General features: G+C 34.7%; 1 protein-coding gene across 1 annotated transcript; it reads right to left on the bottom strand.

Moving 5' to 3' along the window:
- Nucleotides 1–567: 567 nt before the first annotated feature.
- LOC130051338 (uncharacterized) lies at nt 568–24,263 on the bottom strand. Its single transcript, XM_056153302.1, has 7 exons — nt 22,821–24,263; nt 18,664–18,722; nt 16,031–16,052; nt 12,905–12,969; nt 12,792–12,810; nt 5,010–5,086; nt 568–1,567 (listed from the first exon to the last, which is right to left on the bottom strand). Exons 1-7 carry the CDS (start codon nt 22,973–22,975, stop codon nt 1,488–1,490), a joined length of 477 nt encoding a protein of 158 aa, XP_056009277.1. The 5' UTR covers nt 22,976–24,263; the 3' UTR covers nt 568–1,487.
- Between the last annotated feature and the right edge of the window lie 338 nt (nt 24,264–24,601).

The following is a 24,601-nucleotide window of genomic DNA, read 5'->3' as shown; positions in this document are numbered from 1 at the left end:
GTAAAACGGGCTGAATTTTGCAGTTTAATTAGCCCTCATAGACTGCTGTCGGTTTCCATGGCAATATATGGTAGAAATTTGGTGGTGGGTTTAAAACTATATAAAATGGTGCAAGTAAAGTTAAACTGCGAAAATTAAAGAAATATGTGACATTGAGTGGCCAGACCCTATCTGATTTCTTTGATTTTCACATAGAATTGATCTTAAACATCACTCTGATTGTAAGCAAAGGTACTATGAAGTTGAAGTGAAAACTAAAAAAAATATGCCGGAGTTCATCATTGACAATATTTTCGTAGTCTTTGGTGATCATGTCTTTCAACAGTCTGTTGGAATTCCCATCAGCACAAATTGTGCTTCTTTGTTATCTGATCTGTTTTTACATCCTTATGAATCAGAGTGCATTTAAAAGCTTCTACTTCAGAAGAAAGCATTTCTTGCTGTGGCCTTCAACTCGACATTAAGATATATCGATGACGTTTTATCTATTAACAATAACAATTTTAATTCCTATATGAACCCAATATATGCGTTTGAACTCGAAATAAAAGACACCACAGGTTTATTGAATTTAATTGGTCATATTTTATTGATAAAAACATCAAAAGGATTAAACACAAGTTCAAACATTTAGATCACCTTCTCCCATTACAATGATTTGTAAAATTGACATATATTATGACCAATCTACAATGGATACATATATATCATTACTACAATAACTTGATCCGAAGAGTTGGATCACGTTGAGTTGACGGACGCGGATCATCAGATCAAACGAGACACGATGCCTGTCAACGATATTCGATCCAACTCTTCATATAATGAAATTGTAGTAATGTTAAATTTATCATTAACACAATTATGTATTTCTAAATCCAAATTTATAAGATATTAATTGTAATCAAATTACCAAACACACAGACATACATTGAAAATTTATTTTGTGTGCGCAGTTTTGTTTGTGACGCGTTCAATATTTTCAAAAGAAAAATGTGTTGATGCATTGTGACGTCATCAGTTTCCTATGATACTGATACAGAATCAGAAAACCTCAGAGTGGTGATCCGGAAGATCGGATCACACTCTGTGGAATCAAAAGTATCAAACATACGATAAATTGATGGGTATATAATAAATAAATGATTGGCATATAATAAATAAAGAAATACAATGCATGCATATTAGGCCTATTTGTGTTTACAGAGTGTACATGTAGTATCATAATAAAAAAGTACATAATCATTTTCTTTTGAGAAAGACAGTCACATTCATTTAGAAAATATTGAATAACATTGAAAAGTTCTAACTTTTGTACATCAGAAAGAGAATCATTTACATCTATAACGCATGTGTCATTGACTGACAGTAGTTTGTTCATTAAACAGTGCCTTGCTGTAATATATTTTCACCCACGAACACACACCCAGAAAAACAACAACAAGAAATCGTAAGTATCTTCTACAGTTCACATGACTATCACGTGGCTAGTTCTGAAATGAGGTGTTGACGTACACATCAGTGGGCGTTACCGTCTGGGAGTTGTAATAAGTCTGATCTCCCTGATCTGTGAAAACAATTTACATTTCATTGGTATTATTTATTACCCGAGTACATAGCAATGAAATTGTGAAGGACAAATTGTATTTTAGAATAAAAATAACATGAAAAAATCATACATCAGATGACTGACAATTGAAAGTAGTAGACATGTAGTAATAAACTGGAGTAGGGAACTAACTGACATTATCTGAAAGAAAATAATGATACTTAATGAATTTCCGTACAAAATAGGAAATAAAAAGAAATTAACCTTGACAAGGTAGAGGTTGGTGAAGATATGAGTTAATCCTAGTCCCTTAAGGATGAAAACCACGATTTGATCCGGAATTTTGCAGCAGTTTTGGTTTTCAAATTCATTGTTCACAATGCATTATATTGGACATTTCATTAATCAACTACACTGAATGCAATGAGGAGGTTACAGGGATTGCAAATCTCGTCCATGTTTTATTGCATACTCTTAATTAGAAAAGATACATATTACCCCAACACACACCAAAGATACTTTTTTCATACAGAAACCTTCCTTGAAAACGAATTTGCCAGTATTTTTTTACGTTCCCCCGAAAAAAATCAATCATATAGATATATAACCAACTGTTTGTGAAGCGCCATTAACTCCGATTTATGCATGATACTTTTGAAAGGTTATAGCAGTTAGGGTCCATTGTTCTGGCAATGTTTGCCGTCACAGGGGACATTAGTTCTCATCGGAAAGACTCGCAACTCTCTCTCTACTGAATGTCGAGGGTTTGAGGAAGAATCGACACCTTAAGGTTTCCCGTCTTAGCTGGAAAATAATGATTGTTCTACAATAATCAAGCCCTGTTATTGAACCACTATATCTTCAATGGTATATGGTAACGTAAACTATTTTGTGTTGTTCTCTTTAAATTCTAATTTGATATAACTTTCTGGTGGATAACCTTGTTTTTTTTTAGTTTACACTTATTGTGTAAACCATTTTCGGGTATGCTCTTTCTGCCTATCTAATTTGCGACGCGACGGGATTACACATTTGAGTCAAGTAAATTGTTCTTCATCAGCTGGTCTCCTTCAATAAGACACTCGACTGTATCCGCAAATTTCTGACTAGCATGTCTCTGATTGCTTATCATTTTCACAAACTGTAGTCATCACATTGCTGCTTCCACAGCAACACACAGTATCATAATTATTATGATTTTTGCATAACAATTATTATACAGGATTTATAAAGCGCTAGATATAATGTTAAATTGCTACAAAGCGCTGTACAGGATTTTAACAAGATGTACCAGTAAATGACATAAATTGTATAAAACATATTCAATTAATAACTATGAATTAAAACCAACTATTAAAGTTATCAATGAATTAAGAAATGTGAGCATATCAAAAATAAAAAGTTGCATGAAAAACAAACACAACATTGTAAATATTCATTATATCAAGATGAATGAAGATATAAGGGTAATCTGGATTTTTTTTTTTAAAGCAAGGTTTTCGTTCAAGATATTTGAATTCAGCATAACCATGTACATGATTTTAGCTTGTACATCTTCAGTTTCCATTATTTATGCAGTGATATTCCATTTTCACCCGGATATGGTGTTTATATCTCTCAAATGATTCGATATGCAAGAGCTTTTCTACATATGGTCAGTTTTTCAAATCGAAGCAGGCTACTGACAAATAGATTAATGTTGCAGGGGTTCCAACGGTTTCGTTTAAATTCAACATCTCGTAAATTCTTTGGTCCTGATTACGATCTAGTTTGCCAATACAATTGGGTCAAATGCTATCTGACGTGTTCCATACCGATTGTTAGGACGTTATTGTCACACTGATTTTGACTACGGATAACTCCATTTACCTGATCAAAATATATGGCTCACGGCGGTTGTGACCGGTCGACAGGGGATGCTTACTCCTCCTCAACACCTGATCCCACCTCTGTTATATCCAGGGGTCCGTATTTGCCCAACTCTCTATTTTGTATTCCTTATAGGAGTTATGACACCGATCACTGTTCGTTGTCTTCACCGTTCATTAGATAATATGATGTGTACTTCATTAAAACGAGTAAATACTGTAAATACACATTAACTGATAGAGTGTAATTCTTTAAACTGATACTGAGGGCCTGCCAAATAAGAGACTGTCATATCAATAACAGCAACTATATCCTTGGGATATTTGGAATAAGAACCTTTAACTATCACGCTGAAAAGATTCTGAAAGATGTCTTAGCATTTTTAGATCTCTACTATCATGTAGCTCTATTGTAATTCATTATCATCAATTTGAAAAAGCAAATATGAGTTTTAATCATATAATTTGCCTTTAAACCTCCTACCGTGAGCGTCTCAGGGTTAAGAAATAAAAGTATGCAATCTACAGGACATGGGGACACTTTCATCAATTATATGACAAACGGGATGAGTTCAGCTTCTCCATCGTCAATTTCCCATATTTATGTAGCAATATTCCATTATCAACTGCATATTTAGATCTAATATTTGCCAGCACAACCTATCATTGGGTCAAATGCTGTCTGACCGGTCGACAGGGGATGCTTTCTCCTTCTAAGCACCTTGTCATTGAAAAGAAAAGAAATGGAAAATCACCACCTGAAATCCCCATTGTGGTTCCATAACACCACACAACTAACAAAACATGAACCTGATTTCATATTCATTTCATAAATCTTATAGTTGCTGTTGACAAAAACAACTGTCTCCCTCCCCTAGCCCCATGGTGCTATATAAGTAATCTAAACTTCATGAGGATGTTTGCAAATGATCTAAGCACCTCTACAAGTGTGGATCTTGTGAATATTTCAAAGAACAGTTCTAGGTATGCGTATGTCAGTTTTTTTTACCTTTCGTTGTTTACATACCGATGAAGTATTTAAATCCCTTACTCTATCTAGGACGTCACAAAGGAATGAATTTAAAGATATGTTGAAAAATCGTAAGTTGAAATCTAGTTTTAATTCATATTTTTGCACATAAATATCCACAAATTGGATTGAAAAGGGGGCTCATCGATCTTAGTTTAATTCTAGACACCTGTAATCCACATTGAATCTAAATGTAGGTTTTCATACAAGAAAAAAACCAAAACTCAAATTAGGATTAAATATCAACATCCAAGGGGCAAAAGAATCCGCTTTGCTTCAAAGGAACGATATTTCTTCAATTGATTCTATCATTTGAAAGTGTCCTCGGGAAAGGGTGTATTTTGGATACTTTGGAGTAAGGTAACGTAAGTATTCCATCTAAAGCACGTACCGCGATTAATAAACAACATGATCAACATAATAGAACTTTATGAAATCATAGCAGCTATGTGATATGTATTGTATGCTTTTAAATTTTAGTTGTCTTTAAGTCCCCCACAACATTGAGCTGCGGTTGAAAAGTAACACACGAATATGAATAAATATATATAATTTGACTTGCCTTGTTTTTTAGAAACCGTTGAAAGTTCTTCATATTTATTGTCAGCACTGGGTCCTTGCATACTCTCGTAGGTTTGCCTAGAAAATGTCATACAAATATGTTAGCATTTCAAGCGACCAAACGGCAAAAGTAAGGATCAGTACTACTACTCTTTCGTGCATTGATCAGTTTGACAAATATTTGTAATATTTGTCAACGGCCCTTCATTTGGTCAAATACTTTTTGTCAAGCCAAGACATTCTGCCTTTTTAAAGCAATCGGTTTTTCATGTTATATCTCAATGTATTATAAATTGATGATCTAGTTAAACCACTTCATTCTATTGTTAAAGGTACAATGTACCAGTGAATATGACCCTGACCAAATGATTTACCCATACAGATTGTTGCATACTGTCCAAGCATAAGAATACCTGTGTTAAACATAAACATCTAATGTTCTTCAAGGGTATCTATAGATTGTAAAACGAAATTGAAACGAAACGAAACGAAATCTCCCGAAATGAAACCTACCAAAACGAAACGAAACCTACCGGAACGAAACAAAAGGAAATCTAACAAAACAGAAGAAAACGACATTGTAAAACCAAACTCGTAAATGTTGATAAAAATGATATGGACGAGCATCTTGTGTTCCCTGTCAAACTTATCACATATATTTATCATATGATCTTTCGGGGTTGACTGACACATTTTTAAGATGTCCATTGGTTAGCATTAAACATTGTTTAGCATCTTATTTATATCTTTAACTACTTAGGTGCGAGTACTTTCAATCATGGAAAAGATATATAGTACCATACTATTAAGGCGGATCGAGTAATTGAAGTTAGGGGGTGCAACTTCATAAGGCAGGGAGTCCGGTCGTCTTAAGGCCCCCAGTGGATCGGGACATAGGCAATTATATTACTTCGGTTGGAAATTACTATTAAAGAGTACACATGTAATTTGAACCCAAGCGACACAACTGTTTGTGGTTCTAGGGGGCGAAGCCTCCGGAAGCTGCTGGATTTTACAAATTTTATAGTGTTTGAAATATATCTCCTATGCAATCATTTTTACTATTTTCTGTCATTTTTGATAAGATGAAATTATAAAAATGACACAAATTTAATAGGTCTATGAATACACACACACAGACACACACACACATACATATACATGTCCAGGGGACCGTGTTTGCCCAACTATCTATTTTGTATTGCTTATGGGAGTTATGAGATTGATCACTGTTCGTTGTCTTCACCTTGCATATATATATATATATATATATATATATATATAAATATAAATATATATATATATATATATATATATATAACTCTAAACACTTTGTTGAAATAGTTTGACCGTGTTACCGGTCTTCTTCAGTCGTGCTTACATCTCATAGCAACGAGTATATATATATTTTTTTTTATAAAGAGTCAAAGAATGAATCTTCTTTCAATAATGATGAAAATTTGAAAAATAATAATTTAATAAGGAATTGGACACCAGAGGAAGGAAGAGATAAATGACTTGACAAATACATTAGACAAGTTAAAGAAGACGTTATCAGAGGTCTAAGTAGATTTTTTTTCTAGTAATATTACACGCGCCGAAGAAAGGGCTATACAAGAACTACTGACAGATCAAAATATAGTAATAAGACCTGCAGACAAGGGATCTGGGATAGTGGTTATGGATACGGATAAATACGTTGACCAAGTAGAGAATGAAATGCTTAATAGCTTATCTTACAGTGAAGTAGAGTGCGATAAAAGCAAACAAATTACCAACAACAACAAAAAAATAGTTAATGAAATGTATAAAAAGGGATCCATTTCGTCTGAATTAAGACATCATCTACTACCCACCGAAGTAACATCAGGAAAACTCCAAGCTAACCCAAAAATACACAAAAATAACAATCCACTCAGGACTATAGTAAATGGCCGACAACACCAGACAGAAAAGATAGCCGAGTACGTTGAGTCGCAACTTGAAAATGCGAATAGATCCCTTGGTAGCTATGTCCAGGATACTACAGATTTTTTGAAAAAACTTTCAAGTGTAAAGCAACCATTAACAGATTCTTCTATTTTATTTTGTATGGACATGAAAACACTTTATCCCAGTATACCTAGAAAAGAAGCTCGCGATATCATTAAAATAGCATTACTAGAGCGTCACGAAAAAGAGGTAGACATGAAAAGTATATTAAAAATTTTGGATGCTGTTCTTGACAATAATAATTTTAGTTTCAATAACAAACATTACATGCAGACTGAAGGGACCGCGATTGGATCAAAACTTGGGCGAAACTACGCTTGTGTCTACATGGGGGATGGGAACGGATTCTTCTCGAAAAATCAAAACTACCATTGTTTTAAGTACGTCATATTGATATTTTTTGCATCTGGACGGGTACAGAAAAAGAACTTAAACAATTCCATAAAACCGCGAATGAAATACATCCAAACAGTCAGCTTGACTTACATCTATCAAAACACCAAAATCGATTCCTTGATGTAACAATCTCAATAACTGACGGAATCCTTTGTACTGACTTATACTGCATATCCACCGATAAACATATTTACCTTAATAAAACCTCTAGCCACCCCGAATCTACAAAAAAAAAATTCCCTTTGGACTTGGGCTCCGTGCGCGTAGAATGTGTTCCACAGAAGAAAAATATCAAATTCAGCGGAAGGAAATAAAGAAAAATCTAAGAAAACGCGGTTATTTAGATAATGATGGAGAAAATGAACTTAAGAAAGTAGATAAACTCGACCGATCAAATCTCCTAAACTAGAGAAAAAAGACGAAATACGGTAACCGTGTTCCCTTTGTGGTAGATTATTCTAAAGGGCTTCCCAATATTCATAAGATTTAAAAAAAACGTCAAAAAATTCTTGAAAATTCTGACCGCCTCAAAAACGTTTTTAGAGATATGCCCATAGTGGCTTTTAAAAGAGACAAAATTTTTAAAGACATTCTGGTACATAAGAAACACAATAATCTATTTTTTTTAAAAGAAAATTTATGTGAGCCGTGTGGTGCTAAAAAGTGTACTTTTCGTCAATATGTCATTAAAACCAATCAATTTGAGGACTGCAACGGTTACAAATATCATATCAAAAATTATATCAATTGTAAATTTAGCAATGTAGTTTATGGAATGTTTTGCAAAAAAATGTAACAAAATTGTATATGTGGGAAAAACTGGCGTAACTTTATATCAAAGGCATGTTTTGAATTTGTCATTTATTAGACGAGAAACTGTTGACCCTGTTGTTAATCATTTCTATACGGATTCTCATAGTATTGACGATTATTCTATAATAGGAATTGAAAAACTTTACAAAGATGACATTTATCGTCATGGATCAGCTCTTTGGACGAATAAGGCATGTCCTAATTCGCTCCACTTTTAACATTGATTGGCAAGCCTAAAGACAAAAAAACATGTAGTCTGCGTTGTAAATACGTTTGTAGATTAGTGTAGTTGTAGTGCTAGATGTATTTATATGTAGTTTTTGTTATTATGCTCTGTTGATTTTGACCACATTATGTAATTCTTTTCGTTTGTCCTGAAGAAGGGACGTGTCGTCCCGAAAATTTAACAATCTGGTTGTTCGTGTCGTTGATCATTTTAGTGCTTTGTATAATTTTTTTGTATTTGACCTTGTATCAATGTTGTGGATCCAACACTTTGAGGTATCGGGTGATGTTGGAACTTTAGTGCTTATATATATATATATATATATATATATATATATATATATATTTATATATATATGAAAGGTGAAGGTGTTAAACAAAAGGCGAAGATAACGAACAGTGATCAATCTCATAACTCCTATAAGCAATACAATATAGAGAGCTGGGCAAATACGGACCCCTGGACACACCAGAGGTTGGATCAGGTGCCTGGAGGAGTAAGTATCCCCTGTCGACCGGTCACACCCGCCGTGAGGCCTATATCCTCAGCAGGTAAACTGAGTTATCAGTAGTCAAAATCAGTGTGCCAAGAACGGCCTAACAATCGGTATGAAACAGGTCAGACAGCATTTGACCCAATGATAGGTTGTATTGACGAACTAGATCGTTATAGCGACCATAGAATTTGCGAAATGCTGACTTCAATCGAGACTGTTGAAATCCCTGTATCATCAACTTGTTTGTCAGTAGCTGGCCTCGATTTAAAAACTGACTATGCGCAGAACGAGCTCTTGTGTATCGAATCAGTTGAGAAATATAAACACCATATACAGGTGATAATGGAATATTGCTACATAAATATGGGAAGTTGACGATGGAGAAGCTGAAATCACAGTGATCAATCTCATAACTCCTATAAGCAATACGAAAAAGATAGTTATGCAAACACAAATAATCTGATAATTACCGAGTAAATTAGCCTTTAAATATTGAGATGATATTTCTGATTTATCATAGCGTGTTTAATTATATATATATTGCACGGGGTCCGTGTTTGCCCATCTATTTATTTTGTATTGCTTATAGCAATTATGAGATTGATCACTGTTCGTTGTCTTCGCCTTTCATACTTCATACAAATGCATACGTATTTTAAAATCATCATGACTTATTATGAAACTATTAGGCAAGTGCCTATGGGTGCCGCCCCCTTCTAGCTTTGTCATTTGTCTACCCCCTTATTTCCTTCTCCCACCGATTGTAACAATATATTGTAAAAAACAGATATACTGCAAAAGACTTGAATTATAATTCAAATTTTCAAATTTTATTACGTTTTACTGCCTGCCACCACAAATGACGATTTTAAGAACATAACCAATAAACAGTTTTTCAACCCAACCCCCACCCTCTTGAAACAGTATTGAAAAATATGAAAAATATATAATAATTTTCTTAACAATTTCCTCTTACAGACCCTGAAACGTGCTACTACACCAGTTGCACGGTACGGTTCGGTACGCTTTATGAACGGTACGGTTCGTTTTCTGAACGGTACGGTTCGTTTCTTGAACGGTACGGTTCGTTTCTTGCACGGTACGGTACGATTCTTGAACGGTACGGTTCGCTTCTTGCACGGTACGGTTTGCTAAAAATAGCTGCACGCTTTGTGAACGGTTTGCACGTTTTATTAATGAGGTGGGCGTGGCCTGAACGCTTTGACTTCGTATAAATTGTACGTTTCGATAGTTTGTTTTCACTCGATCGGTCTTATTCGGCTCTTTGATTATCGGCTGCAGGATTTGTGGTTGTGTTAGAATGTGCACATGGGGAAATGAGACGTTATTTTTGATTGCTTCGATGGAATAATTCCATATTGATAACGTACATAAAAGTTATAAATAAAAGTTTTTAGAATTTGCTTAAGTCTAAGTCTTAATGGTTGTTATTACGTTTCAATTTGTTTTTCATTTCTCATCAGACATTTATTAATTTACGATTTTATAAAAAGTTGTTACATGAACTGCTCCCCAACATGGGCGTGCGTAAGTGTAAAAACAAAGCGTATTAAGTTTCCGGATATAAATTACAGTGCCTAAATTGGAAAAGTTTTTAAGAAGAAGTGAATTTTGTTTTGAATACACTAAAATCGCAAATGACACAATGATTATTTTCTGCACTTCACATTTATTGTGATTTATCATCGGCATTATGAAAGATCCAGGATATCTGCACATGAAGTTTGTACGTCCTTTTTTGTCAGCATTCAGTCATTCATAATTAATAATGTTAGATATCTGTTGCATTTGTCTTTGAATCAAATAAAATGATGATAATACATATATATTCCTATCCTTTATCACGCGAAGTCCGATTTTCATTTCCCTGACTTTATTTTTGATCACTGAAAATTTAATTTAAAAAAATTAACAGAAAAGTAAGGCAAGTGTATAGTTTGCAATAAAAATGTTTCTTATACCTTTTCTATATATTGTTGAAATACTTGAAAATGCTGAAATGAATAATTTTTTGCGGCCGATTTGATGCTTTGAATCAATTTAACTTGTTTACATTCTTTTACACATGTATGTATCTATTTATTTCTCTGTCGATGTAATGAAAAATTGTTTATTAGTGTATATAATAAATCCGCCAATCTACATCTATCTATATGGGTCGTTATCAATGTAGAAGAGAAAAAGATATGTCAAAATTATTGCTAATAAAGTAATGAAAATATTACAGTGTAGAACGTGACAATTTTTCTAATCGGTCTAGAAATTTCTCATATGATTCAGACACTGTACGTAGAAAAGTACATATTGAATACATTAACGCTACAAATATCAATTTCATCTTCTTACGGCAAGCCCTGTGCCATACGTGTAGTAGCATTATCAGGGACGTCGACGTCCCTAATTATATGAAAAAATTAAATAGGCTACTTGTAAGTACTATTACAGTATTGTAGTTAACTTCACCCTTGAATTTAAAAGAATTGATTGAAACAGAAATTCCGTTAAAACAACGAAATGCCCCTTGGTTCACTCTTTAAAAGTCTGCAAGTGAAATATACATCCACAGTACACAGGACTGGCTGCAGAAGCATGCATGCAAAATCCGTGCAGTGATCTGACGTCTATTTCTGTTAACAGTTCACAGTATAAAACGAATTTTTATGCATAATTCAGTCAAAACTTGGGTACTTGTTGATAACATACATACACATATATGCACTGAAACAATGTGACATTTACGGAAAGTAATTTAAAAAAAAAAGAATATCAAAGATGTTTTAAGCATCTCGGTGATTTTCACAGTTGATAACCCAGCTTCGTGATGTTTGAGGATAATGCTTCGAATAGCCAGCGATAGTCTACGACCTCCTTTTCCATCGGGCGCCATTGTGAAAATAATATACTGTGGCTGAAAAAGTGGGTCACGTGACATAAACTGCACGCTTTCTGCACGGTACGGTACGTTTTCGCGCTTTTGGGGGCGGGGTTTGCATAATATTATCCTGCACGCTTTCTGAACGGTACGGTTCGTTTCTTGCACGGTACGGTTCGTTTCTTGCACGGTACGGTACGCTTCTTGAACGGTACGGTTCGTTTTTTGCACGGTACGGTACGTTTCTTGAACGGTACGGTTCGTTTCTTGCACGGAACGGTTCGGTTCGTTTTTAAGGTGTAGTAACACGTTTCAGGGTCTGTAAGATAGCCATTTTAAATCAGACTTGCTGTTAATTGGACGTTTTATTTTAAGGTACAGAACATACTTTTTGTAGTATATCATATTTATATGAGTTGTTTTCAGTATTTTTTCCCCCTTTTTAACCAACTACTGTCACAAAGGGTGGGGGAGGGGTGGGGGTCAGAAAATGACAAACCCCGGAAATGGGAGTGGCACCAAGATGCGTTTGCTTAATATTTATCACAATAAATCATAAGGATTCGTCTTTTGTTTCTTTTTGGTAGGTTCCTTTCGGTAGCTTTCGTTTCATTTCGATTTCGTTTCTCACTTTACATGTACCCGTTCTTGGAACTAATAACCCGATGACAATTATCCCTTTCCCTATTAGTTTGATTAATGGAATAAACGCAATTGTTGGTCATGTCCTTATCCTTCGTAAAAATTAGAACTTCTCCTCAACAATAATGTCCTAATGGCAGGAAACAACATTCACAATGTCTTTGTTTCCCCTCCCCAAAAGATGGGTTATCGTTCACAAGGTAGATACTAGTAGTTCTTGAAAAGAACTTGAAAATTATGATGGATGGCGATGAAGAGAGAGAGAGAGAGAGAGAGAGAGAGAGAGAGAGAGAGAGAGAGAGAGAGAGAGAGAGATTTATCTTACGTTTTAATTTCTTGATTCCCTGTATAAAGAAAATAATTAAATCTTAGCACTTGTTATGAAAATTAGTATAATGAAAAGTAAGTTTTCAAATCCAGATTAAAACAATACATAACCTTTAGTGGAGAGATCCTGGTATTGATTTCCAGTCTCTCTCTCTTTTAATTCTTCATACACACTTCTGAAGGAAATAAGTATATTGTGTACACTATACCATTTGATCAGCAAAATTCAATATTTTGTATTTCATTAACACAAAATACAAAAGGCTCATAAGCTACGATTTGACCTCGTTAAGTTACCACAACATAAATGATGTGATTTTATTCTAATAAAACACGTCATTACTACTGTAGTTGGCTTAAACCACTTGTCATATTTGTCTTCTGCATTTTACTAGGTTTCAAAACGAAACACGACTATATACTATTTTTGCTTTTAATTAACAAAATATGGGCGATGGGTTGAAGATAGTCTACATGTAGTTATAATTTAAGTTAAATCATTTACATATCTATTGCTTATGACATTCACTATTTTCTGTTTTTGATTTGACTTTGAAGTAGTTATTTTAAAGCAATCCCGAAGTAAATACGGTCCCCTACAATGCCAGAAATAAATAATTTAATTAATAACTACGTGAGAAGAAAAAATCTCGCTGTGGCCTTCAATTCGACATTTTGATATAACGATGACGTTTTGTCTATTAACAATAATAACTTTTATTCATATGTCGATTTGATATATCCCTGTGAGCTCGAAATAAAGGACACCACAGAGTCGTCCATTTCTGCTTCATACTTAGATATTTTATTGAAAGTAGACATTAACGACAAACTGACAACTCAACTGTATGACAAACGGGATTTCAGCTTCTCCGTCGTCAACTTCCCATATTTATGTAACAATATTCCATTATCACCTGCATATGGTGTTTATATATCTCAACTGATTCGATATGAAAGAGCTTGTTCTACGTATAGTCAGTTTTTAAATCGAGGTAAGCTACTGACAAACAAGTTGATGGTACAGGGGTTTCAACAGTCTCGATTGAAGTCAGCATTTCGCAAATTCTATGGTCGTTATAACGATTGAAGTTCGTCAATACAACCTCGAATTGGGTCAAATGCTGTCTGACCTGTTTCATACCGATTGTTAAACCGTTCTTGGCACACTGATTTTGACTGCGGATAACTCCGTTTACCTGATCAGGATATAGGGCTCACGGCGGGTGTGACCGGTCAACAGGGGATGCTTACTCCTCCTAGGCACTTGATCCCACCTCTGGTGTGTCCAGGGGTTCGTGTTTGCCCAACTGTCTATTTTGTATTGCTTATAGGAGTTATGAGATTGATCACTGTTCGTTATCTTCACCTTGCATTATGAAATGTCGTTAGAATTAAATTTGTATCAAAAATGATATGATTATTTTGCTGCCCGTTCTATTATGAGTATGCAAATATTAAAAAAAAGAGATGTTTGTAAAACACATATGCCCCCCATGGTGCAAAATTGAAAAGGGTTACACACACACACACACACATCATTTAATTGAGAGTAGTATCATCAATTCAAAATATTGAGCAGACAATATCTTCCTATGTCAAGAGTTGATTAACCATGTGACCTAAAATCAATAGGGGTCATCAACTCCTGAAGATGTACCAGTGTACCAAGTTTAATGTCTGTCAAGCAAAGGGTTCTCAAGATATCGTGCAGACAGTATATTCCAATGTCCAGTTTGACCCTTGAACTTTGACCATGTGATCTTTAATCAATAGGGGTCGTCTTCTCCTGAAGATGTACCAGTGTAACACGTTTGATGTCTGTCAAGCAAAGTGTTTTCAAGATATTGAACGGACAGTATATTCCTATGTCCAGTTTGACCCTTGACCTTTGACCATGTGACCTCAAAATCAGTAGGGGTCATCTTCTCCTAAAGATGTACCAGTGTACCAAGTTTGATGTTTGTCAAGCAAAGGGTTCTCAAGATATTGAACGGACAGTATATTCCTATGTCCAGTTTGACCCTTGACCTTTGACCATGTGACCTCAAAATCAATAGGGGTCATTTTCTTTTGAAGATGTACTGGTGTACCAAGTTTGATGTCTGTCAAGCAAAGGGTTCTCTACACATTGAATGGTCAGTATATTCCTATGCCCAGTTTGACCCTTGACCTTGACCATATGACCTCAAAATCAATAGGGGTCATATACTCCTTAGGATGTACCAGTGTGTCAAGTTTGATGTCTTTCAAGCAAAAGCTTCTCAAGATATTGAGCGGACATTATACTCCTATATCCAGAGTAGATTGACCCTTGACCTTTGACCTTTTGACCTGAAAAACAATAAGGGTCATTTTCTACTCATAACCAACCAACATATCAAATATCATTATCATCAAGTGAATGGTTCTCAAGATATTGAACGGACAACACGTGGTCTACAGACCGACCGACGACCGACCGACAGACCGACATACCGACCGACCGACAGTTGCAAAACAATATGCCCCCTCTTTTTCAAAGGGGGGCATAAAAATCCCTGAGCACAATTGTAACAAGAGCTATATTGCATGGCAATAGTATATACCACTGTACATCGTTCTACTTTAAACTTTATATGCTGATAAATTTGTAATTGTTCCAACACAAGCGTAAGCGTATGTCACCTTACAACAGAGTTAACGTCCGATGCCATACACCAACCGTAACTTGTGTCGCCATACATAAGCGTTAGTTATCGTCGTCATGCGCCTACTTTAATACTTTAATTTCCGTCCCTATACGTCAGCGTTACTGTGAGCCAACACTTTTTCAGGAAAACGGTATTTTGGGTGCCAAGTGTGACACGGGACACCATTTTACGTCCCATCCCATGAACATGGAAGTCGATCAGATTTACTGCACCGAATCGAAATTACTTTAAATCCTTTAGACTATGAAAGTAATGACAACGCCTTCGTTTCATGGTACTTATTTTTTAGATTACTAATTAACACTTTTCGGTTTTGAGCAGTAGAAGTATAATACATGAAGGTTAAATATATGATTTTTCAAAACCTGCTTGAATAAATAAATGGAAAGTGTTCCAGATCAGTTCAAAACTAAAACAGGTTCCTTGGAACGGATTTGTATTCATCCTTCAGCAACAAGCATATATTGACTGCACTCATGTTCAAAGTTAAGAATAAATTCTCAAACCATTAAGTCAACACTTTCTTTCCAATAATTGTATTTACCTTTCTCCCTGCATATTTTGCTCTGAAAAATACAAATAAGAATTAAATGAAAAACAGCAAGTGTATACAAAATAATTTCCCCCTGCATTTTACCATATGCTAATCTGTCGACAATTGACTTTCAATTTACAAGTCATTTATTTGTCTGTCTCCTTTTTACTAAAATATTGGTGTATCATTGATACATATAGTTGTACAGTGGAATATACATGTATTTGAAATAACCATATGTATATGGTATTCAGAACATTACATGCTAAAATCCATAGCATATGTCATATCAGCCCGAGCGTCGAAGGTTGATATAGGGTCGGAGGGCTGATTTGACATATGATATGGATTTTAGCATGTAATATTCTATTTATCATACACTGCACTTTTTTTATGTTTAATGAAATATTGTTTTTTTTATAATTTGATAGTTCGAAAGCTGATTTTATAAAATAATATTCATGTTCTCACATGCGAGTTACGTTTTGCATTTTAAAGGCAGATCAGGGGATATTTGATACATTATTTTTCTATGATAAGATCCTTGTTACAACGATTTAGGCCTACTCTAGTAAATATGATTAAACATCGTGCTAAAAATTTTGATATATCAATTATGATAAACTATGGTACAAACTCTCATACATTGATTTACCACAGTAAAAACATTGATTTACCATGGGAAAAAACGTTGATACGTTGATTGTTACGAGCGAACACGTAATTTCCGGATTGATCTGCATTTTTGCATGCATCAAGCAGTGGAAAACCTGCATAATCATTACCAAGTATATGATAAAACAATATAAACAATGGTTATGGGTTTCATATATTACGGAAACGAAAATTTTCATAAGAAATATCACAAATCTGGACTCCTTCCAAATACATTTATAACATAAATCTCAAGTTCATCAGCACCGTTTTCTATAGCATACTGTCATTTCACAACATAAACCATACCATATATATGACATACAATATATAAAAAAAAATCGACAGTCATATCATGGAATTCCCTTCTTCCTACAATATACAATAGCCCGGGATTGTCATTTTGAACAATGTGAATATTTTCTACGCTGTGTGCTATCTTAAGGAGGTGTATTTTAATCTGACTGTACCCCATATTGATAGTTTACTATATGATCAAGATATTATTGAATTGGAATAGTTAATACATTCTTTTTAATACTTCTGAAATAAAATCTAGCAGAAAAAACCCCATACATATACCATTTTCTCTTTTAACGAAATGGATATTTGGAACTCGTCTGGGGAAAATGTGATTCTTAAAGAATCAAAGCATATGATACTATATCATAGCACTATAACATACCGCGTAAATATATCATGTCATAAAAATCCTGTATTATGTCGTAAGTTAAAGCTGTTTAAATTTAGCATGGAACGACTGCAAGAACTTGCACTTATACTTGATGGAAACAAACTCGCTACATAAAAAAACGTATGGGCTACATTGCTTACCAGCAAAGATGTATTTTACCATGTAAAAATTAGATCCTACAATGGTCCTAAGGATCATAATTATGGATCTACACTGAGGATACTGGTACATTCTTTATTCATTCATACATAAGCGTGACTACACTAGACTAAGATAGGCCGTAATCACATCGGAACAGGAGGTGTCCAACGGACATAACCGAGGTTCAATTTATGGACCCTGAATCTAGAATATTAGATACGTCAACAACTGTGCTATCTGACAAGTAGCTGAATTTTCTAAGTAATTAAAGCGTTTATTGTTGATGACTCGCAACCCAGAACCTGTATCCCATTGCACACTTTTTATCTATTCATTCATGGGGTTTGGGTCTACGGCATTATACACTGTAACTATAGAGGGAAGTGGGGAAAAACGAGCCAGACCAGAATTAAATTAAAAAACCTCTAGATTTGAGGTTAATTGATCTACCAACTGAACAGCTTGAAATTGGCATCAGCATTCGAACAATGTTATTCTCTACAATTTGCCCGTGGCCTTATTATTCTCAGACATGTTCACTTAAAAAATGCAAATATTTAACAGACACATACGGACAAAGATATCCTGGACAAAATTTTATCAGAAAACCTGACTTGAAAATCTTTCGATCAGGTGAGGTAATTTATACTTAGTAGACCATATATAGTATTAAGTCTTAAAATCATCTATGCGTTCGTTGCATGGTAATCGTTGAAAAAATTTCCATGGATAAACAGTTATTAAAATAGGCCTTGTCGGAATGATTTATCTGTATATTTGAAAATATAATTTTTACGTGAACAAAAATTGTAGCAGAAAATATATAGCTTTAAAATTATCGTCTTATATTTTGACTGCGGATAACCAGGATATAGGGCTCACGGCGGGTGTGACCGGTCGACGGGTGATGTTTACTCCTCCTAGGCACCTGATCCCACCTCCGGTGTGTCCAGGGGTCCGTGTTTGCCCAACTATCTATTTTGTATTGTTTATGGGAGTTATAAGATTGATCACTGTTCGTTATCTTCACCTTGCATCTATTTCCTACCTATGTTTAATTCTTATTCACAAGAATAGCATTGTATGTGGGACTCGACAGGTAGTTCCGTATGTTGAAGTTATCAATATTCTTATACTTGATGCAATCACTTACCTGCCAAATTTATTTGAGATTCATCTTTAGATAGGTCAGCTGCTTTTATACTTTCGTCTCTATAAGTAAAGCAACATAAATCACTGCATTAACATGTTTCTATCGCTTTCAGTGGAAATTGGCTATCATCGGATCATGACAGTACATTACAATCAGAATTTTAAATGCATGTAGTAAGTATGGTAAACTATTTCATTTCTAAGCGAAGTCAACTGTCGTTTGTGCAGAAATGAAGATGCATTACAAAGTGTACATATCGCTAAAAATGTTGCCTTTAACCTCACATATATATTTATAGAAATATTGTACTCCAACTGTTCAAACTCTTTTAATTTCACAGCATTGGTAACAAACATAATTCGACAGAAATATCACACTTGAATCACCGTTTTGTTTTATTTCAGCAGCTATATATTCCAAACACCCTGACTATTTTTTTTTTTACCTTACTTGTTGTTTCACGCCCCATTCATATTTTATTTACGGATTACACCAGTTGCAGGTGAAGTGTCACACAGTTTGACCTATGCCTGACGCTCAAAGCCTAAGCAGAAAAAGCTCTCTATATTGTCCCAAAGCCTTCCGTGGGAATATCCAAATGATCCGTGACTTTCGATTCGAATATCCGGTGCTTGACGGAGGAACAATCACAACCTATGGCTCATCTTATATTTGAAGTACAATATTCTATACCGAATGTTCAACCTGAGCTTTCGTACTACCGCGATTGTAGACTAGTAAACACAGAGAAGGCACAAGGGAGTTTATTATTATAAGAGTACATTATATAGCCTATGCTTGGTGTTAAACTCCTGTCCCCGCCGTCATAAAACATACTGAAGTCTGAGAATATTCTCAAGTCTGAGAATGTTCTCAATTCCCTCATTCTGAGACTCAGCGGCCGTCATAAAAAAGTTGAGCACAAAAAATATATTCAAAGTCAGTTTTATTCTCAAATATTTGAGTCTATCTATACTTAAACCCGAAACATTTGCTCAAGAGTCACTGCTTGCACCGTTAATATTTTTTATATGTGAAGTGAAGTCCGTAAGCTATAACAGAATGTTACTTGATTACTAAATATCGTAAAATTAATTAAAAACATACTTTCGGTTTCGATAAACTACCCTGAAATAGCAAAATTGAAAGTAAAGTGGCGGATTTCAGCCAGTTTTTTTTTTCTTAATGACAACTTGAGATAATACGAAATGAAGTTAATACGTTGTTTATCGATGCTTGATTTTGATCTTACAGAAGAAATGAGTTGTTGAATAAGCAGAATATGCCTGCTTATTTCTTCAATCAATAATTTTAGTCTTGAATCCACCTTATCGGAATTTCCAGAATGAAGTGAGGTAATGTCATACCCTTCGCACACTCTCGGGCCTTCCCGGCAAGCCAAAAAGGTACGATATTAGTTTACAATATGGTCAGCATAAAGTTGTGTAGGCTTTCAGTGATAGTTATACGTATCATAGTTTTGACTAGACCCACAAAGATCCATTATATATATATATATAAGAACCAAGTTCCAACAATACCCGATATCTAAAATTAAGTGTCGGATCCACAACATGGATAATACAAGGTCAGATACAAAAAAAATATACAAAGCACTAAAATCATCAACAACACGAACAACCAGATTGTCATTTTTTTTTCGGGACGACCTGTCCCTTCTTGAGGACAAACGAAAATGGATTTTTCAATACGATATTCATTTGATATGTTCAATGTTCTTTCTTAATTGTCTCTGTTATTATAAAATTCACTATTATGACTTTTTGTAATAGTTCATTAACAATTGGTGATATGTACAAACATTTTGATAAGCACAAAAAAGTTCTTTTTATTTTGGTTGAACATGTTTTGTGATGACAAAGGTCTTGAAATCAAGCAATAAATCCAGAACTGTCCAATATGTCAGATATCGATTGGTCCAGAACTGTTCTGGGAAGTTTGCACCTTAAAACTTAAACATTTTAGCAAAATTAGGTTGTATACTATCTGACAATGTCCAAAAATCAGGCCCACTATTTACAGTATAGCAGTATTTATGTTAGTCATTCATATAGTGCATTAATATTTCGAAATTCTTTCGAACTTTTCAAGAAAAAATTAAAAACTTCTTCAGACTCCCTTATCACGATTTTGTGTAAGCCATTTCCAGTGACAGTATTAATATTCTTTTTTATGAAACCTTTTTATATGTATTTTCTGTAGTTTAATCACGATTTTGTGTACGACGGTGCTAGAATTCATATTCTTTTAATGAAACGAATATTTTTTTTTACACTGTTTTAGATATGTTCAATTTTTAACTGTAGTTTATTGTTGTTTTAATGTAAAGCGCTTAGAGTATTTTTTTCTATCATATAATGCGCTATATAAATACTGTAAATAATAATTAATAAATAATAATAATTATTATTATTGTGTTTGACGTGAAGAAACGATGTGCATTCATAATTTGATTGTCGCACTGGACAAAAACTCCCATTATAAACACATTCGCAATACTGAGTTTCAAATATTGAAATTATTAACGAGTGTTAATTCTGTCTTTGGTCAAGTATTCAGCATGACGCATTACGATTGCATTCGTAAAATCATTATCTATTTTTCAATATGAAGAGGGATCATTTATGTAACATAATAAAAGCATTTAATTTAGAGCTCCAGGTGACTTCCTAATAATCAAGTTTTATTTACTGTATATGATATCATTAGATGAAGTCCTGTGGGGATCCTCCGCGTTAGAATAGGTCCTCTGTATCCCTCCCTTGTCGTAAGAAGCGACTAAATGGGACGGTCCTTCGGATGAGACCGCAAAAATCGAGGTCCTGTGTCAGAGCAGGTGTAGCACGATAAAAATTCCTCCTTGTTCAAAGGCCATAAGCGCCGAGCATAGGCCTACATTTTGTAGCCCTTCACCGGTAATGGTGACTTCTCAATTTGAGCGAAATATTTTCGATGGGACGTTAAACAATATACAATCAATCAATCAATCAATAGATGAAAGGTGAAGATAACGAACAGTGATCAATCTCACAACTCCTATAGAGTGTTGAGCAAACAGAGACCCATATATATACCAGAGGTGGGATCAGGTGTCTAGGATGAGTAAGCATACCATGTCGACCGGTCACACCCGCCGTGAACATAATTAATACATGGAATTATTCAAATATTGTTCTTAAATTCATTTGAATTAAATATATCGTTCATCCAATTAATGTGCGGAAGAATTCAAACACGCTTAAAAAGTCCTTCCTCTATGCAATATAATTTAATTCTGATTTCCCACATTTGCGCGTGGGTTCACCTAGTAAAATTACAAATCCAGAGCAGAGCAAAAACAAACTCATGGAAACCTGCTTTAATCATCTATCTAATGTTAATACAATATGATCACACAATATATTAATTTCTTGTACGTACGAAGACACGTGCATTTGCCTATCATGATGCTACTTTAAAAAGTACAAAAGTTCATAATTATTAGTGACCATATCTATGGAACGCAAGTTGAAACTGCCCAATAAACTCGAAGACGTTTCGTTATCGAATTTGCATTAATTTTTTCATATATATATTATAGTTACGAAAAAATGTGTGTGAAGGAAATATATTCCTATGAAATAATTTGCAAATTCCATGGTCATTAAAACGACATAATTTGGCAAATCAGTCTGTCATTAAGTCAAATGCGGGCTGACATTCTGTACACACTGGTTTTGACTATGGAATCATTCGTTTGCTTCACCAAGGTATAGGGCTCATGGCGGGTCTGACAGGTCGACAGGGAATGCTTACACCTCCTAGGTACCTGATTCCACCTTTGGTTTGGTGTGTTCAGGGATCTGTGTTTTCCCCAACTCTTAATGTTATGTTCCTTATAGGAAATTTCTGTGCTAAATGGAGATTTAGAGGATTATAACAGACGATATTCAGGAGTAAAAGAAAAATGGTTTTAAAAAAATACATTTTGATATATAATTTTCAAAACCTCTGGTATAATTCGTTTTTCTTTTCAACGGAATACAACATTTGAAATTTTGGGAGAAATTTAATCCATATTAGAAATAAATCTAAAACTATTCTATTCACCCAACACAGAAACAATGATTGCAATAGGTGATATTAGTGAAACTTACATGCGATCCATTTCTACAAAATAAAAGAACAAAAAGATCATATAGCGTACTAAAAAAAACGTGTACACAGTATGCCAATACCTCATGAATACCCAGTCATTGGGGCACATCGTTCCTACAACATATATTACACACTCACAACTTACTTTCAACATGCTGATGTCGGTAAATATCAGTACAAAGCTTATGCTATTTGTATGCTTAAAAACCTAACTTCAAGCGGAATGGTCGTATTCTTACGTAGGAATCATTCCCTTAGAACAGTTTTACTGTGGATACCATATCAAAGGAAAATCGTCCACACCAAAGTGACTGATATTCTACCTATATATTGCATAAAGAGTATCCGTACTTGTACTGAGCCTAATGTCGCTAGTTACGATTACTGAGTCTGCGTGTATTTACTCCACCTCAAACTTTGGCTGTAGATGTTTGATCAGTGAAACCTTCGATTTTCATAAACTGACACTATACAGTTATTGACTGGGTTCAAGGACAACAACTGTTTTGTTTGACCCGAGAACGAGTCTGTTGCCCGAAGCCGTAGGCTGAGGGCAACAAATCCGTTCGAGGGTCAAACAAAACAGCTGTTGTCCGAGGACACAGTCTATAACTGTTTTGTTATACACTTTCAATTTTTAGGATGTTTTACTAGATGCGCATGGTTTGTTGACTTTGAACTTTTAACATTACGTGACAGAGAAATTGTATACATTTATCAACGCATCCACTAGTTTAAAAGTAAACCTACATAACATCATAATTGATAATCAATAATTACATTTTTCGTGTTTCTGTTCTGCAAAGCAACAGACCGAGAACCACGTGACTTACATAGCCAATAAAGATAAAGCAGACTATTGCCCGGTCAACAGTTCGTAAACTGTTGACCGGTCAATAGACCACGAGTGTGAGAATTGGTTTAACAGTAAAAATGTTACTTCTAAATCGCATTAGTTTTATATAGGAAATCTTTTTAGGTGTATAACAAAATCATTTATTGACCCATGACAATCACGGTACTATATTTCGATATCTTAACGTCTGTACTCACAGGTAAAACTCGTAGCATTTGTTTACAGATATTGACAAACAAAAAGCTTATAGAGCTCTCTTTTAGAAGTAAGTACTTAGCTGTATGTTCAACGAACTTCGCCTGAATAACAGGGGCTATGTTTGCAAAGTCTACAACAATAAACTTATTTTGTCAGTTTTCCCAATCGACACTACTCTGATTATTCCGCTGCAAGCCTCACGATAATATCCGAGTGCTGTTTTTTCTATTCCCCGAAACGTGAGCACAACCCTATTGCTTGATATGTTAAAATCAGTATCATAACGCCCAGGGTCTTCTCTTAAGGCTATGACGTAGTCTGAATGGAGACAATGGCCATGATTTGCGACGATGATACTGAGCCATTCAGGCAGAATCCCGTACTGTAAATTATGTATTGGAATACTTTGAATGGCGACGCCACATGTGCTTACTTACATTGTAACTCAGTGTTATAATGCCACGTCTGTTTACAAATAATAAGAAAGATAAACACCAACAAAATTGAAATAAAAATTTCATATTGGATTTGAAAAAATTGAAACAAAATGATTTTGTTAGGATATACCATGAGTCATTGCGCGGAAGTTCATCACAATAGGTTGGTCTGTTCTACCATGCGATTATCTCCGGTGGGCATTTGATGGTGTATACGACAGAGTGAGAGTTTACTTGTATTAACTTTGGGAAGGTTTATTCGTGATTTTCTCTTAACCAATCATATATT

Source organism: Ostrea edulis, chromosome 1 (genome assembly GCF_947568905.1).
Source record: "Ostrea edulis chromosome 1, xbOstEdul1.1, whole genome shotgun sequence".
Taxonomy (NCBI): Eukaryota; Metazoa; Mollusca; class Bivalvia; order Ostreida; family Ostreidae; genus Ostrea; species Ostrea edulis.
This window is presented reverse-complemented; position numbering and strand designations above follow the sequence as displayed.